General features: G+C 48.7%; 2 protein-coding genes across 8 annotated transcripts in view; both read left to right on the top strand.

Moving 5' to 3' along the window:
• Positions 1-2,112: 2,112 nt before the first annotated feature.
• QARS1 (glutaminyl-tRNA synthetase 1) lies at positions 2,113-9,360 on the top strand. The gene is made up of 24 exons (XM_040445337.1): positions 2,113-2,260; positions 2,412-2,559; positions 2,920-3,029; positions 3,188-3,263; positions 3,670-3,734; positions 4,582-4,635; positions 4,772-4,832; positions 5,191-5,262; positions 5,368-5,453; positions 5,631-5,717; positions 6,129-6,228; positions 6,340-6,418; positions 6,500-6,608; positions 6,712-6,842; positions 6,950-7,042; positions 7,154-7,291; positions 7,379-7,466; positions 7,552-7,695; positions 7,832-7,936; positions 8,126-8,218; positions 8,337-8,464; positions 8,558-8,624; positions 8,699-8,824; positions 9,218-9,360. Exons 1-24 carry the CDS (start codon positions 2,144-2,146, stop codon positions 9,266-9,268), a joined length of 2,328 nt encoding a protein of 775 aa, XP_040301271.1. The 5' UTR covers positions 2,113-2,143; the 3' UTR covers positions 9,269-9,360.
• Positions 9,361-10,836: 1,476 nt separating this feature from the next.
• The window catches only part of QRICH1 (glutamine rich 1), a 52,844-nt gene continuing 45,768 nt past the window's right edge, over positions 10,837-17,912 (top strand). The window contains exons 1-3 of one of the 7 annotated variants that reach the window (XM_040445310.1): positions 10,839-10,949; positions 12,410-12,469; positions 14,410-14,625. The gene's annotated coding sequence lies outside the window, so the exon portion shown is untranslated. Of the gene's footprint in view, positions 10,950-11,499; positions 11,685-12,409; positions 12,470-14,409; positions 14,626-17,912 lie in introns of those variants that run through there. The other 6 variants (XM_040445307.1, XM_040445308.1, XM_040445312.1 and 3 more) reach the window with 6 other exon arrangements.

Here is a 17,912-nt window from a genome sequence, read left to right as displayed (position 1 = left end):
GCTACCCCCGTGACCAGTGTTGGCTTTTCTCTATGGGAACAACGGCACAAGGGCCGTAGTGGGGTTGCTGGCTGGGGGGTGGGGCTGGGGTTGGGAGCCTGGAGAGCTGGGTGTGAGAACCTGCAGAAATGGTGGAATTGCAAGATGACTGCCATTGGCTGGCATACTGTGGGAGGGCCTGCTAGGTATGGTGTACAACAGGATTGTGCTGGGTCTTTACTGTGTGCAGCTCCAAGTGTCTAGCCACTGGGGGTCTGCCTGTACTGGATGCACTGATCAAGGGGCTCCGTCCATCCCTGATCTGCTGCTGTTGTGTCTGCCATATAACCTTTCTGTGGCATCTGCACTGTGGCTCTACTGCCTGTGTGCTGTCAGTTTATGCCCCGGGACCCTGCTTCTTCCCATGCCACAGCTGGGCCTTGCAGACTGTTGCCTGGCTTTTCTCCTTGTGATCATCTTTTTCTTGATTTTCTTTGAAGTGGTGCCAAGGGCTCATGCAAACTAGCCAGCCCCTGGGCTGGGCCATAAAATTTCATGATTCTGTCCTAAGTCCTAGGGCTCCAGAGGACTGGCTAGCCTGCCACTGCCTCTGGTGGCATTCTCGGTAGCACTGGTGGGGCTACCACTTCATCCTGTGACATGGAGCCACAAGGTCCACAGCGTAGGCACCATGAGAGAACCAGAAAAGGGATTAGTCCCTGACTCCATTGAGGGGGCCATCACCAGACCTGCAGGACTCAGTGATGGTGGTGATGGTGCTGTAATAAATCCTTTGGTGGCATCAGGTACAGAGGGGACAGTGGATGTGGCAGGCACTCTTCAGCATAGGCACCTTTGTAGTGGGCTAGGCACCTGTAGCTGTAGACTCAGCATAGGGCTGGTGTGGCTGAGGCTCCCCTTCTTGGTGCCTGTCTATGGCACCACTGTACTGCATCCCCTGCTCAATCCCCTACACCTAGTTGGCCTTGCCTGGGCTGAACATCAAGCTGGTGTCATGGGGAGCCAAGACACAGGACAAGACTTAGATATTGATAGAGTGTGTGGCACTGGGAAGAACCTGGATGTGGTCATCATGTGGGACCCAGATGTAGGCCCAGAAATGAAACTTGGTCATTAGTGGGATATAGCCACAAAGCAGGACACAGAATATGGATAGATTGCACTCAGGATCCTGCCCAGTTCTTGAAGGTACACGAGTATTAGTGACACCAAAGCCTCAAAGAGCCTGAGTTCCAATCCCAAATTTGGGGATCTCTTCACCATGCTAGCAGCTCCAGTTCCACAAAGAAAACAGACTGTTCTGTTTTAGCCCCATTCTCAGCAGGTCCTAGAAGTCCAGTGAGAGACGGTGGCGAGACCCTCCCAAGCACAATAGGTATCCTCAAGACAGTATTTCATCTGCCCCACCCTATCCCAACTTCAGTAAAATGCCTTGTCAAACACTTGCAGATGGTTTTCAAGGTCTAACTTGCTGGTGGTTTTCGTGACATTTGCATGCTTTGATAGGGGAGGGTAATTGTGACAGAAGATTTTAAAACCAAATCATTACAGAACATCTACGAGGTGCTTCCTGGCCCAAACCCCTCTCTCTCCTGACCAGGTGTGTCTAGGTGGGCGCCTGAAAAGTGCCAGACTTACAGAGCCCGCGCTTTATCTTGACTGGATTTCCCGGGCTTCATTTAGCTCAATTGTTTCCATGACAACTCCAAAGCTGTTAAGTCAGAAATGTGATAGGGACTCGCAATTGCTCCCAACAACGGAACTAGGATGGTCCCAAGGTTCCCAGGGCTGAAGGAAAAAAATGGAAAAGCAAAGGGCCATGCCTGCTTCTACCTCCTGCTTCTGTGCTGAGCACCTTCCCTCCAGGTCGGCGGCAAATCTCCCTTAAAGTCCTATCACCCTCTACCCTTTAACCTCCGCAAGAGACCGCGAGCGCAAAGACGGAAGTGAAGCGCCCGGAAAGGCGGGTTTGGGCCGGCTCTGCCTTTTAAAGGGCGCTGAAGACCCTGGCGAGCCCGCCCCCTCCCTTCAGGAAGGCTACCATTGGCTTTCCCTGGCGGCTTCGCTCTCTTATTGGTCAGTGGGCTAATGCCAACGTGCAGATTGGCCCCAAAGTTTTCTTTCGGTTTCCGGTGTGCCAGCGATGGCGGCCCTGGACTCCCTGTCGCTCTTCACCGGCCTTGGCCTGAGCGAGCACAAGGCCCGGGAGACGCTCAAAAACACGGCTCTGAGCGCGCAGCTGCGCGAGGCGGCGACCCAGGTGCGAGTCCCTCTGTCCTTGGCCCGGGCTGCCGACTGTGCCCCAAAGCTGGGCTGGGTCCCGATCCCGATCCTGACCTACCAAACTTGTCTAACTCAGGCTTTTCTTACTGGGCGTGGGGCTTCTCTCCTGAATCTCCTCGGACTCCCAGGCGCAGCAGACTCTGGGCTCCACCATCGACAAAGCCACCGGGACCCTGCTCTATGGCTTGGCATCCCGACTCCGGGATCCCCGGCGTCTGTCTTTTCTTGTGAGCTATGTAGCCAATAAGAAGATCCACACCGAGCTCCAGCTGAGCGGTGAGACCCCTGCCTGTCCTCCCACTTCCACTTCCAACTTCTCCCTTTAGCCAAGACCGCTGTCTGCCCTTTCTGTCAAGTGCCCCAGCATTCTCTAGATGCTTCATACTGCACTCCTCTCTAAACCCAGGCCCTGGCACTGAAGGATGGAGAGGGCCACCCCTGGTGAGACTGACTGGGGAATAGTGTAGGTCTGAGGGAAAGCCTCTTAACTGTGGTCTCAGGGCTTCTCTAGGGTGGTGGTGCAAGGCTTAACCCCTGAGGAGGCAAAACTGTGATTGGGGTTTCATCGGGGTAGGTAAGGCCTTGTCTACCTACTTCTTGGAGCTGTGATGTCACTCACTGATTCTTCTTTCTCAGCTGCCCTTGAGTATGTGCGAAGTCATCCCCTGGACCCCATCAACACCCAGGACTTTGAGCAGGAATGTGGTGTGGGTGTCATGGTGACCCCAGAGCAGATTGAGGAGGCTGTGAGTCTTTCCTTAGGCATTGGGTACCTCCTTAGTGCTGATCCTGGAAAGGAGTGGCTCATCTTCTTCACCCAGGCAGACCCAGGGTGAGACTGTGGGTGCCTAGTGCATTTCTGAAGAACGCTTTTCTGAACCACATTGGTTTGGCTTTCTTGCAGGTGGAGGCCGCCATAAATCGCCACCGGCCCCAACTCTTGGAGGAACGTTATCGTTTCAACATGGGACTGCTGATGGGTGAGTAGGGCCTGTGTCAGGGGACTATATTGTTCTCTCTGGTCATGCCTTCTTTTCTGGGTGTAAGTGAGAGAGAAGAGGGAGGAATAGAGCATCTTAAAAGTGGTCTGGTTGGGGGGGTGGTGGTGTGCCTGGGTGGCTTAGTCAGTTGAGTGTCTGACTCTTGATTCCGGCTCTGGTCATGATGTCACAGTTTGTGAGCACAGAGCCTGCTTGGGATTCTCTCTCTCCTCTCTCTCTGCCCCTTTCCTCTCTCAAATAAACAAACATTAAAAACAAAACAAAAAACAGTGGTCAGGCTGATCCCAGGCTCTGGTTCTTGAGGTCAACCAGGACCTTTTCAAGGAAGGAGGGTGGGAAGTGTCCTTCTTGGCCTTTCTGCAGCTCTTTGTGCCCATGTTTCTAGGAGAGGCTCGGGCTGTGCTCAAGTGGGCAGATGGCAAAATGATCAAGCACGAAGTAGACATGCAGGTGGGCAACTCCTTGAGCTAAAGCAGGCAAAGACCCTGCCATGGACAGTGCCTAAAGTCCACTGAGGGGTAATTGGGAGTGGGAGGGGAAGAGACCCTGTCCATATTCTGATGGTGGATAGTAGAGCCTGGTGTGGAGGGGCAGCACCTTGGTGGGCAGTGAGAGTCTTGGGCCTCTGGATTGTGCCTAATTTGGGGTGAGTTTCTTTTCTCTGGACTTAAGTTGCCTTATATTGTAAATAGGGGTGATAAATTGCCTTATATTGTAATAGGGGTGCCTTCGTCTCAGGATGATGGCATAGAATCACAAGAGGCTGATGGCTGAGGTAGATTGTTATCTTGATGCTGAGCCCACAGTTACTCTCTGTAAATGGCAGTTTTTGTTACCTGTTTTGCTACCAGTTTTTGGACTCTCAGGGGGGACAGAGCATTTGAGGCCAGCAAAACCATGTGAGGATTAGAAGTGGGATGGGCTAGGTAGGTTTTTCAAGGCAGTGCTTGTAGGCAGGCCAGGAAGCCCTTAGGTGGGTGGGCAGGTTCCATCAGGTGCTTCTTGAAAGAGAACACTCCTGGGGCGCCTGGGTGGCACAGTCGGTTAAGCGTCCGACTTCAGCCAGGTCACGATCTCGCGGTCCGTGAGTTCGAGCCCCGCGTCAGGCTCTGGGCTGATGGCTCGGAGCCTGGAGCCTGTTTACGATTCTGTGTCTCCCTCTCTCTCTGCCCCTCCCCCGTTCATGCTCTGTCTCTCTCTGTCCCAAAAATAAATAAACATTGAAAAAAAAATTAAAAAAAAAAAAAAAAAGAAAGAGAACACTCCTGTTTCAGCCCTGACTCTGGTTTTTGCTCAGGTCCTTCACCTTCTGGGGCCCAAGACGGAGAATGATCTAGAGAAGAAGCCCAAGGTGGGGCTGAGTATGGTCCTGGGTCCCTGGGGATGAGGTGGGGTGGGCTGAGACTTTAGGCTGGGGAAGGGAGTACGTGACTCCAGTGATCCCAAGACCAGGAGAGACCCTGACCCAATTTCTGGGCTTCTTTCAGGTGTCAAAAGCTCGGCCAGAAGAAAAAGACCGGAGGACAGCAAAGGATGTGGTAGAGAATGGTGAGAGGCTTGAGATTCCTGTCTGATTCAGCTCCCTGACTTCTGGGCTTTCACCTGATGGGTCCTTACAGCCCAGTCTCCTCAGGCCATTAGCAAACTCATCACCCTGCCTTCTGCTGCCAGACTGGAATTCCTGGTGTTTCCTTTGTTCCCATTACCCAGAGACTAGTATGAGGAGAACTGAGAAGTCTGGCTCTGTATCTCTTATCTCTGTGGTTAGGGAAAGAGAGGCCCGCTTGGTTCTATTCTGGTTGCAGGATGTAGGTAGTACTGAGAGGCAACACCCTGAGCTGAATGGGATAGTTAGCTGTGCTTAGAGGATCAGAGGATTAAGTTTTCCTTGTTCTATTCTTCACAGGTGAGGCTGCTGGTCAGACCCTGTCTCTGATGGAGCAGCTCCGAGGGGAGGCACTTAAGTTCCACAAGCCTGGTGAGCAGGCAAATCAAAACCCTGGGGAGGGTGAGCAACTCTTACATCCAGAGTATGGAGCATTGGGCTGCAGCCCAGTCCTCAGGCTTATTCTGGCCCTGGCAGGTGAGAACTACAAAACCCCAGGCTATGTGACCACTCCACATACCATGGATCTACTGAAGCAGCACCTGGAGATCACTGGAGGACAGGTGTGTGGAAGTACTGCAGGAAAGTTAGTGCCATCAACACTTGCCAGAGGGCCTGGGCTGCTTTCATGCTGCCCCATCCAACCTATCACCAGAGCCTCCCTGGCAAGGGGCATCTGTTGCTTTATAGTAGTCTTGAGTTCTGGTTTAATTTCTCTGTTCCCATTTTCTTTATCTCAGGTACGTACCCGGTTCCCACCAGAACCTAATGGAATCCTGCACATAGGACATGCCAAAGCCATCAATTTCAACTTTGGCTATGCCAAGGTGAGTGTGTGGGAATCTGGCAATCAGGGTGACCACTTGCTGCTCCCTTGATTGGATACCAGAAAAGTGTCCTTGCCTTTCCTTCTGCTCCTATAATGTTCCCAGGGCAGACAAAGGCCATGGAGGAGAATCACATATGTGATAGGTAGCTAGGAATCCATTGGGCTTATTGGGAAAAAGTTCTGGGTGAGACAGTGAGTTCAGCTTTGGGGAAATGCCCAGTGCAACCCCTCAGGCTTAGAAAGAGGCTGTTTGGAGTTGATGTAAGATTCCTTGTTTAAGGTATTTCGATACAGAGGATGAATGAAACTCCTGAAGGCATTTCAATTCTGACCTGGGAGAGCTCAGTTCAACGAGTTGGATTTTGGGAGCTGATGATGTGAGAATTCACACATTCTGTGACTCTCCTAGGCCAACAATGGGATCTGTTTTCTGCGCTTTGATGACACCAATCCTGAGAAGGAGGAAGCAAAGTTCTTCACTGCCATCTGCGACATGGTGGCCTGGCTGGGTATGGGCTGGGCAAGGCCTGGGAAGAAAGACCTGGTGGTCTTTCTTGGGCTATGGCTTGCCATTGGGTATCCCTGGTTGGATGTTCACATTGTGTCTTTTTCTGCCCCAGGTTATACACCTTACAAGGTGACATATGCCTCTGACTATTTTGACCAGCTGTATGCCTGGGCTGTGGAGCTCATCCATAGGTGAGGCCAGGTCCCTGATGTAGAGCCAGGCAGGCTGCCCAGGACATAGCTATCTTGGGTGCTTACACCTTTTCCCCATAGGGGCCAGGCGTATGTGTGCCACCAGAGAGGAGAGGAGCTCAAAGGCCACAACTCCCTGCCCTCACCCTGGAGGGACCGTCCTATAGAGGAGTCACTGCTGCTCTTTGAGGTGGGATTTGGGGGGTGGGGGAAGCAGCTGGATCTTTGTGGGTCAGGATGCTGAGAAAGAGATGCCTCTGCTGAGAGGCAGCCTGAGGCCTTGCTCCTGTCAGGCAATGCGCAAGGGCAAGTTTGCAGAGGGTGAGGCCACACTGCGGATGAAGCTGGTGATGGAGGATGGCAAGATGGACCCTGTGGCCTATCGAGTCAAGTACACACCACACCATCGCACGGGGGATACCTGGTGGGTGTGAGCATGGGGTGGGGCTGTGGAGTTGTAGAGTGGGGTGGTGGGCCATGGGTAGGGCAGAGTGGGGTTGGATGGTGGGGCCCATTGCCTATGCCCTGCAGGTGCATCTATCCCACCTATGACTACACACACTGCCTCTGTGACTCCATCGAGCACATCACCCACTCACTCTGCACCAAGGAATTCCAGGCCCGGTGAGGGAGCTGGGCCCATGGGTGGGTAGGGCTAGTGGGATTCTAGTAGCCCTTCCTGTGGTCTCTGTCTGGTCTGAGGTGGCCAGACCTGATTCTACCTTCCCACCCCAGACGCTCTTCCTACTTCTGGCTGTGCAATGCATTGGATGTGTATTGCCCTGTTCAGTGGGAGTATGGCCGTCTCAACCTTCACTATGCTATTGTGTCTAAGAGGAAGATTCTCCAGCTTGTGGCAGCTGGTGCTGTGCGGTAGGTGTAATCGTTTGCCTCATTATACGTTGGCGGTACTAGTGGCATGTACTGCCAAAGGGCTTTTCACCACCTCCTTGCCCACAGGGATTGGGACGACCCACGGCTCTTCACGCTCACAGCTTTACGTCGGCGGGGCTTCCCGCCTGAGGCCATCAACAACTTTTGTGCTCGGGTATAGCCCAGTGGGTTTGGTGGGCAGGTAGGGATTGAGGACAGCATTTGCGGTGTTGCTGACTGATGCTGATCTTTCCTGCTAGGTGGGGGTGACAGTGGCACAGACCACAATGGAACCCCATCTGCTAGAAGCCTGCGTGCGTGATGTGTTGAATGACACAGCCCCACGGGCCATGGCTGTGCTGGAACCATTACAGGTCATCATTACCAACTTTCCTGCTGCCAAGGTAGGTATGCCTCAATGTGTGCATGCGTGCGTGCGTGTGTGTGTGCGTGTATGTGTGTTGGGGGTGGTGCACCTGGGTCTGGGCATGGGGGGGTCTCAGTGCCTAGTGTGACTCAGACACCTATCTCCTGCTATAGTCCTTAGACATCCAGGTGCCCAACTTCCCGGCTGATGAGACCAAGGGCTTCCATCAGGTTCCCTTTGGACACATAGTCTTCATTGAAAGGACTGACTTCAAGGAGGTAAGTGGGTGTGGAGGGTACTGTTTGCTGCTAAGCCCCGTCCTGAGGTCCCTTTATCCTCTTCTGTCAGCCCACCTACTTCTTACTTCAGATGAGTCAGTCCCTGCCAGACATAGAGATGGGGGAGAAGCCTCTTGTACCTATTTGACCCATTCAGTCTCTTGTGTCTGCATCACTTCCTACCTCTAGGAGCCAGAACCAGGCTATAAGCGCCTGGCGTGGGGCCAACCTGTGGGCCTGAGGCATACAGGCTACGTCATCGAGCTGCAGCATGTTGTCAAGGTGAGAGCTGGCTGCAGTCTTCCTACCTCAGTGCTTGCTGCAGGGAGGATCTGGGTACGTGCAGCTTCCAGTCCTTTTAGTGGTTCCCAGGTCTAATTGCAGGCCCCTTGACTTCCAGGGTCCCAGTGGCTGTGTAGAGAGCCTGGAGGTAACCTGTAGACGGGCAGATGCTGGAGAAAAGCCCAAGGCCTTTATTCACTGGGTGTCACAGCCTCTGACATGTGAAATTCGCCTCTATGAGCGACTGTGAGTGAACAGAGCTGGGGTGCAGGCAGATACAAGATGGGCATTGCCTGCTGTGGCTACCCAGCTGGAGTCTGACCTTCATTCTGGCTGCAGATTTCAGCACAAGAACCCTGAAGATCCTGCTGAAGTGCCTGGTGGATTCTTAAGTGACCTGAACCCGGTAGGCTCCTGGGGTGTAAGGTGAGGGTGGTGGGTCTCCCTGGCTGGATGGCCACCTGAGTTCCCTGCCCACAGGCATCGCTACAAGTGGTGGAGGCAGCGTTAGTGGACTACTCTGTGGCCCTGGCAAAGCCCTTTGACAAGTTCCAGTTTGAGCGGCTTGGCTACTTCTCCGTGGATCCAGACAGCTGCCAGGGACAGGTGCTTTTTACCTGCTTGCCCTTTCTACAACAATGCACTTGTGGCAGCCATTTACTGTGGCATTTACTTTGCCAACATTCCCTTAGTTAACTGAGTTGGGGTTCATGTTTTACTGATGAGGAAATGGGTTCAGAGGTCCATGCACAAAATTTTGTATGGACCCTGGCTTTCTTACTCCTCAAGGTGTAGGGGTCAGCCATAGTGGTGGTTATAATCCTTATAAAATGGAGGCCCAGAGCCATCAGTCCCCTACTCACAATCATAAAGTTATTGAGAACCTGAGTGTTCTGACCCTCAGCTCCTCAGGGACGAGGTGAGGGTAGGGTCCAGTGAGGTCTGGGCCTTCTAGTCTGGTTCTGGCTTGGTTGTCATTCTTCCCCCTCTGCCATCCAGCTTGTCTTCAACCGGACTGTCACACTGAAGGAGGACCCAGGAAAGGTGTGAGCTGTAAGGAAGCCTCATGGACCTACCTCATCCTTCTGGAAGCTAGGGGTACCCAGACTCCATGTCAATAAAGAACAGCTAAATTCCCTGGAGTCTGTGTGTTATCTGTCTGCACTTCCAATCTCTGAGGACCTTAGAGATTTGCTGGGGGTAGGGAGGAGGTGCAATGCACACTGAGCAATATGGACAGCTCTGAAACCACTGTTGCATTTCTAGCGCTCAAGGGCAGGTGCCTGGGCCTGCCTGATTTGAAATCCTCTGCATCTGGTCTGAGGCACTGGCAGGATCTGGGTGTTGTTCCACTGTTAGGAACCTTGTGCTAGAGGGATCTGGAAGGTTTGTGTCTGCCTGTGTGCCTAGGCAGATGAAAACAGACTTGGTTCTCCATCCAGTCATTCAGCAAATAATTATCGAGTACCTACTATGTGCCAGGCACAATGAGATGAGGAAGACTTCTGTGGTTTGCCTTTTACGTTTTTATTTTTATTTTTGGGACAGAGAGAGACAGAGCATGAACGGGGGAGGGGCAGAGAGAGAGGGAGACACAGAATCGGAAACAGGCTCCAGGCTCTAAGCCATCAGCCCAGAGCCTGACGCGGGGCTCGAACTCACGGACCGCAAGATCGTGACCTGGCTGAAGTCGGACGCTTAACCGACTACGCCACCCAGGCGCCCCTGTGGTTTGCCTTCTAAGATGACCACCTAGTTGGGGAGACAGAGGGTGGCTAGGCACTGTGCAAGAGAGATCTCCCTGGGGACTGCAAGGCTGGAGGAAATTCCTGACCCAAGTCTGTGCCTCAGACTACTCTCAAGAAGTGACTCCTTAGGGAACCCCTAAGGACCAAGATGTTTGCCAGGGCAGGAGAAACAAGTGCAAGGGCCCTGAGGCCCTTTAAAGGAAGTCTACAGGAGAATGGTTGCCCTCTGGGGCAGTGTGTGGGCTACAAGTGAGGCCCACGTGTGCCTGCAGCTTTAACACCCTCCACATTTTCCCTGTATACAAACACAAGCCTACCCAAGGCTTGCTTTAAGGTGGACTGGGTTGCGGAAGGCTGGATTAGGATGACAGCAGATTGAAGAGGGGGTTCCCAAATGTTAAGGACTCCTGCTGGAGAGTGACTAAGGCCTTACCAGGTAGCATTATGGTATGGGGGCGCAGGGCCTAGATCTGGGGCTATGGGCGCTACCTTAAGCAAGAGACCGGGCCCCGCCCCACGTGGGGCTGCGCAACTGAAGGAGGCCTGGGATGGCTGCTGAAGGTTGGTCCAGAGAGCAAGCTTCGAGCCCCAACCAGCCCAGGCTCCAACTCCAGGCCAATCTCCGGCCCTGGGTCCGCCCAGCACGGAGGGGCGTCCGAGGGCGGGGCGCTCCGCCCTACACTCCAGGCTCTTCTTGCGGTTTCTGGGGCCCGAGGCCAGGCCTCTAGCCTCGGCAGAAGCGTTCCCTTTAAGTTTGGCCAGGAGGCAGCCTCAACTCTCGCGGGATCCGACGCTTCGGTTATCGCGAGAGGGGCATTCGGCACCCATTGGCTGTGAGGGTTGAATGTAAGATGGCGCCCAGGGAGCTGTGAGGGGAAAATCCTGTCGATCTTGGAGCGGCGACGGCGGAACCGGGGCCCCCAGCGGTGCGGTGGGGCCGGCGGGTAGAGCGGCGGCGGCGGCGGCGGCGACGACGTCGCCGGGTGAGGGCTGCAGTGGGGGCAGGGATGCGGCGAACCTGCGGGCCTGAGACAGCGGGCCCACCCCACACAACGGCGGGCGGGGGCGGGCGGGGGCGGGCGGGCCGCTGCCTCTGGGCCCAAGAGACCTCGGGGCGGCTCCGGAGTGGAGAATGTCCCTGGGCTCGCGCGCCCCCGCCCCTTGTGGGGTGTAAGAGAGGCAGGTCGGGGACTCGGGTGGGCGCGGCGCGCGAACGCGCACTGGTGCTCGGGCGCGCTCGGCCCTGTTTATACACGGGCGCGCGCGCGCTGTGCGGCCCTCCCGGTGCGCGTGGCCGCCGACGTGCGCGTTCCCGGTCCGGATATCTCGGCTCCTGGAGCTGCGGCCCTTGGGCAAGAGCGGCTTTCTGTGGCGCGCGCCCGCCCGCGACCCCCGGCTTCGGGGCGCGCGCCCCGCTGTTGGGTGGCGGCTGCGCCGCCGCCGCGAGGACGCGCGGGACACCTCTGCTGCGTGGAGCGGCGGCGAGCTGGCGGGCGGCTCGCAGTGTGAGGAAGGTTGTGGGTTGGGCCCTTCCTGCTCTGGTGACGTCCCCGGACCGCCATGGCCTAGGCCTGGGGAGAAACCAACCGGCTTTGCAGTCTTGCGGTTCCGCTCCTCTAAGAGGCGGGCGAGATTGCTCGTTCTTCTGGAAGAATGCAGTGACTTGAGGCCAATGTGCGGGAAAGGTGCTGCCCTGTTTCTGAAACAGAGCCCTGTAGGTTTGTGAGGGCAGCGAGCCCCTTCGAGTTTCCTCACCTTGTTCTGGTGCTTTGTGCTGGAGAGGGAAGGTTAATCCTTTAAGGCCTTTCGGCGGTACTTGCTTTCTTGTCATTGGAAAGTAATTCTTCCATAAGCGCAATTCCTACACGTCACCTCTGTGCGCTCCGGAAGGGGATCCTCTTCTGTGGACGTGAAACTACCCGAGCTCTAAATGCCACTTTAAATCCTTAAATGCAACCTTTTCTTCTGTGTAGGTGGGAGGGGCTTACTTGTACTCTGTTAGACTAAGGGAGGGCCCCGCATTCGCGCAGCCAAAAAGTTGCCCAGGACAAAATTGGAACGACCTGAGAATCTGCTTTGCCTTCTTTTGTTATTACACAGTTCCCCAACAGAAATTTCTAAAATCTGTTCATGTATTACTACAAAAGTCACTTTTGATGTAGAATTTCAATCCTTTTCAGTTTTTTGTTTTGTTTTAGTTCCATTGCTAGGGGAGTTCTAGGTTTGTTCTAGAGAAAAATGCACTTCTTTTTTCTAAAACAAGACATCAGTTTTACAGTCTTGCCTAATGAAGTTTAAGGAAAACGGAGCTAAGGGCAAGTAAAATTAGGAAAACTGATAATGATGGGGGTAGTTCTTTTTAATATACTGTATTTTAAGAACAAAGTTAAAATTTAAAAAGAGGCTGAGGATGGAAAGAACTTCTTTGTTCTATCTTCTTCAGAATGTTACAAGTCTTAAGAACTCAGGACAAGCAGCAGAAATACATGCAACATGGTGACTGGTGAGTTAAAATCATTCATATGCTGAAAATATGTGTGCAGTCTTTTTCCTAGTAATATTGAAACATTACAAGTCCTGCCAATCATTCTGGGTGCTGTCTGACAGAAACTGCTAAGTGCTGGAAAATTGAAGATGGGGGAGAACTGCATCTTTGAATCCAGTAACAGTTTACTGCTTGAACAATTTTCTTCTCTTGAAGTGTAAGCCAGCGCAACTTTCAGGTTTTAGCATGAGGACACACCAGCTTTTCTAAGGAACTTAAATAAAAGCAGTGAAGTTTAAGATGCACTTAAAATTTAAATATACCTTTTAGGCCTGCTTGTTCTGGAACATCTTTGTTTTTAACTATTAAATTTGAGATCTGTCTTTTAAGTTGGTATTTGTAGATAATATTTTTTTGTGAGCTCATTAACTTCAATTTGCCAATTAGGAGATGTCCTACTTCCTGCCTTCTGTGATAAATAGTTTGTGTACCTCTCAGGAACCTTTTGCCTTTCCACCTCCCCTTTCCAATTTTATGTTGCCATTTCACAGAAAGGATCAAATAATGGTTCATGTTTTTTGTGGATTTGAATTGCTTCAAAAAGGTAACCAAATGTCAGGGGCTCTAGGTGTCTATCATGACAGCTTCAGAATCAAGGATCTCTTCCCTCAAGCTTGCATGGTTTTAATTTAATCAATTGTGTTTTGTCCTCCGTGTGCCATGCTTGCTTGTCTACTTTTTAAATGGCGACCCTTTATTGGCAGAGGTCTTTTATTTCTCAACCTTAGAATGAGATGTTACACAAACACCTGTTCTTTTGTGTTACTTTGTACTTAGTTGCCCTGATTTTGTTACAGATGTTTTAAGTCTTCTCCAGGCTTTGCTTAAATGCTTCATTTGTCACACTGGATTGTGATTTCTGGTTGTGGCTGCATGAAGAAATGATAGATTAACTTCTTGCTTTGCTGAAAAGGGGAAAAGAATGAACATTTGATGTCACACTTGAGGCTAGAGCAAAATTGTAGGTAGAGCTTGTGGGCTGTATCAGAAAGCTTTTTTTGCTTTTTGAAATATCTATCAGTAAATTCAGATGATCTGTATAAAATTTAATGAAAAGTTATAAGGTGAACCACTGTGTAACTATCACCTCTTCAAGAAATAGAACAGTGCCAGCCCCCTGCACCCTTCATGGGTCCCTTCCTGGTCATAGCTTCTCAACCACTAGAGATAATTACAATTCTGACTTCTGTGATAATCACATTCTTTATTTTTCTTTTTATTTACCACCTTCATAGCCCTCAATGTAGTTTTATTTGCTTTTGAATTTTTGTAAGTGGAATCATGCTGTATTTTATGGTTTCCTTCTTTTAGCATTGTGAAATTCATCCATGTTGTGTGCAGCTGTAGTTCGTTTATTCCTGTTTCTTTATAGTATTCAGCTGTGTGACTATACCATAATTTATCTATCGATTCTACTATTGATAGACATCTAGATTCCTTCCAGTTTGCAACTGTTATAAACAATGAACATTCTTGTATAAGTACCTTTGTATATGTGTGTATCATATACCTAGGGGTAGATTGCTGAGTTATGTGGAAAGGATATTGTCAGCTTTATTAGTTAATGCAAATGGTTGTGCCAGTTTACAGCCCATTGATCTTTGGTGGGAATGTAAATTTATGTTTCTGGTTGAAAGTGTGTTGTCCAAAAATAGAACCATGGCAAAAATGCCCCTAAATCAGGGTCTCCTCTGGTAAAAGTATGGAACAGGTGAATGGCCCAATGAGATAATGGCTATCACAAACCCTGTATTGGGTTAGTATCTTTAAGAATAGAGGTGTATCTCCCAATTTGCTTCTTTGAAATGACTCTTTATGTTAATTAGAACAAATGTGACTGTAATTCCTTAAAGTAGAAATGGATTTCTTTTTTAATGTGAATGTGTTCTTCAAACCAGATTTAAAAAGCTATGAGGAGCTATTGCTAGAGTAGATGCGAACCATAAGAGGGGCCCGAGAACCTGACTGGGTAAACAGGAAGAGGCAGGGCTCTGAGGCAGCTCAGAGCTTCTTCTCTTAGTCCGTCTCATATTCAAGACCCACTTTGTGGAGCTGCATGGGGAGCTGGGAAGAGGTATCAGAAATTTGAGGAGACCCAAGAAAGGATGATTCTGGTGAGTACTTAGGCCTTCCCTTAGAACATAAATTGAAAAAAATTCGCGAAGAGACCTATGAAAATGTAATAGATTGTTGCTTTGGAATAACCTTTGTTCATCATATCTTCTTGTGTTCTAGTGATAAAATAATAAAAGTAATGATCACTTTGATACATTGAGGGCCTAAATCTGTGTCAGGCACTGTACTAAGCTCCTACTAGAAGGTGGTATAGGGGAACTACTAGTGATTAATGGGTGCATACAAGTGAAAATTTCCTAGGCCTGTTGGTATGGGATTTGCATATTGTTTTGCAAAGCAGCTATTCTTAAAAGTATTCAGAAGCAAATGCTTGTTTACAGACTCCCCTACACCAATGAGGTCCCAAGTGTTTTCCTCTCTTCCCTTTTCTAATGCCCAGAAATTGGGAGTACTCAACTCTCCCTCCAGCTTCGTGTTTTTCTGAAGTATTTTAATTATTCTGTTTATTTACTGCTCCCACCAAGCCTTTGACTTGGAGCTAATTAAGAATCTTGCTTCTTTGAAAGGAGTTTCATTAAGTTTATCCATTTCTGTATTACCAAGGCTCACCCTTGTGTTTCTTGTGAGCAGCATCTTGAAGAAGTTAACAGTTTTCATTATTATGCAAACTTATGGTGCTTGATGATTTTGTTTTTTAAGAGTTTCAGATTTTGAGGGGAAAAGCACGCTATGATCAGCCAGAATTGTGTGTGTTACTGTTATTGTGGTAAATCACTGTGTAAAAGTATTACTTTTTAATTTTCTTTTGGTTTAATATAAATTGTGGAAAATACAGGAGAGTATTCAACAGGAAGAAATTTAAGTCCTCTGATTCTACCACCAAGGCATAACTACTGTTAGCATTTAGATGCAGTTTTTTTGTTTTTTTTTTTCTCTCATATGGGTAAATAATACTGGTATATGTAAATAAAATTGTGTTGGTTCCTTTTTCACACATAATGTGCTTCTGTGTTGTTAAATTTAAACAAGCAAACATGTTCAGGGGGCAAGGAATCTTCCAGGTATTAACATCCTTTTTTTTTTTTTTTTTTTAAGCTACCATGTTAAAGAAAGATCTGTAGAATTACACTAAATCCTTAGGAGACTTTATATGAAATTTGGCATATAATAACAGTGGCATAGCAAGTCAGTGGGCAAAGGAATTTCAATAATTCAATAAATGATACAGGAGGGACAAGTTGTTTTTGGAAAAAATATAGTTAGACTTTTACCTATACAAAATAAATTTTAAATGGATCAAAGCATTTTATTAAAAAATTACACTGGAAATTAAAAAATTGTAGGTGAATAATGACCTGATTTTAATGGTAGGGAGGACTTTTTTGGAGCATAAAAAAAGAAACCATCACCACTATTGAAAATGTGTTTAATTTCTCTCTCTCTCTCTCTCTCTCTCTCTTTTTTTTTTTTTTTTTTAACTCACTGATTAACCTAAAATATTTAAATATATTTCTGAAGCTTTCCCTCCACCGCGCCTTGTAAGCATCACTTTTGTGTCTGGTCAATGCTGACTAAGTGTACTTTCATTATTGGGGTGTGTCAGTCTGGTGGATAGTGCCAAGTGAGCAGGTTAAAAGGACAAGAAATGAAGCCATGTGTGTTGTAGTCTGTATGAATGGGCAGATTGGAATGTTCTTCCAAATTGACCTTTTCTATTAAATTTTTAAGTTCTCCAGGGTGTTCCTGGATGGCTCAAGTCAGTAAATCGTGCAACTCTTGATCTCTGGGTTGTTTGTTGAGTTCAAGCCCCACATTGGGTGTAGAGATTACTGAAAATAAAATCTTAAAAAAATTTTTTTTAAGTTCTCCATTGAATCCGTTATTGGTTAATATTTTTTAGCTACCTCTGATTTCAGTGGCTCTCAAGTGATTATGTGGATTTGTACAGAGTTGGTGAAGAACCTTCTAGGGGCTTAGTGAAAGAAAAAAAGCAATGGGAATTGGGAAGCAATGGCTGCTTCTGCTTGAAGCTCCACTGACAGGCTCTAAGCTTGGAACGCTGCAGAGTGTGTTATACTTTGTAGTTTAAACTGCTTAAAATACAGAAGGTGTTTTTATCATAAATTATTTCAAATATTTTCACAAGGATACAGAATAGAATGAATACCTGTTAATGAGCTTTTATCAACAGTTTCTAAGTTTTATAGAATTTTACCTACTTCAGGCTGTTGGTTGGTGTTCTGTGTGTGTGTGTGTGTGTGTGTGTGTGTGTGTGTGTGTGTTTAATGAAAGCTTAAAGAATGAACTTTGAGGCTTTATAGAAGATACATTTCCAAGCTTTTATTCCATTTCTGGGAGCTGACTATTCATCTATTCATCTATCTTGTCGTTACTGGAATAAATTTATAGCTGGATTAGATTTTCTTATAGTGACTTTTTTTTAAGGTAGTATTCTGGAAATACGGGATTTGTTTGGAGGAGAATGGTTTTGTCATCTTTGGAACCTGGATTTTTTAAACAAATATGTCCTGAGTTTAATTTGGTATGAAATGCTGTGTTCTAAAAGATTGATTAATTACAAGCTGTATTCAACTTTGCTAAATGTTTGTCGAAAATAGAGGATGTGGTATGGGGGCGCCTGGGTGGCTCAGTCAGTTGAGCATTTGACTCTTGATTTTGGCTCAGGTTATGATCTCAGGGTTATGGAATCAAGCCCCGGGTCTGGCTGAGCATGAAACCTGCTTTGGAGTCTCTCTCCCTTGCCCCTCTCCCCCGCTCATGCTTGCTCTCTCAAATAAAAAAATTTTTCTTTAATTAAAAAATAGAGGACATGGCACTTTAATTTCTTAATCTTAGTGGGAGGCCTAGAGATACTCTAAAATTAGTAAGTCTACATATAAATAAAAGTTTAAAGGTATGAAAGTGAACATTGGCAAAAATAACAATGAGATTGGCAGGGGTTGGTGAGAGGAGGGTGATTTAAAAGCCCAAAACTTACCTTTCCTGAAGGACAGGTCAGTGTTTCAAATTGGTAGATCAACAAAGCATACTTAGGTGTTTTGTTTTTGGTTTTTTTTTTCTATACTGTTTGATGAATATTTTTTCCTTAGAAAATGGATGTGTTGGGGCGCCTGGGTGGCGCAGTCGGTTAAGCGTCCGACTTCAGCCAGGTCACGATCTCGCGGTCCGTTGAGTTCGAGCCCCGCGTCAGGCTCTGGGCTGATGGCTCAGAGCCTGGAGCCTGTTTCTGATTCTGTGTCTCCCTCTCTCTCTGCCCCTCCCCCGTTCATGCTCTGTCTCTGTCTGTCCCAAAAATAAAAAAAAA

This window comes from Herpailurus yagouaroundi, unplaced genomic scaffold (assembly GCF_014898765.1).
Source record: "Herpailurus yagouaroundi ecotype Mexico unplaced genomic scaffold, PumYag 193, whole genome shotgun sequence".
Classification (NCBI taxonomy): domain Eukaryota; kingdom Metazoa; phylum Chordata; class Mammalia; order Carnivora; family Felidae; genus Herpailurus; species Herpailurus yagouaroundi.
This window is presented reverse-complemented; position numbering and strand designations above follow the sequence as displayed.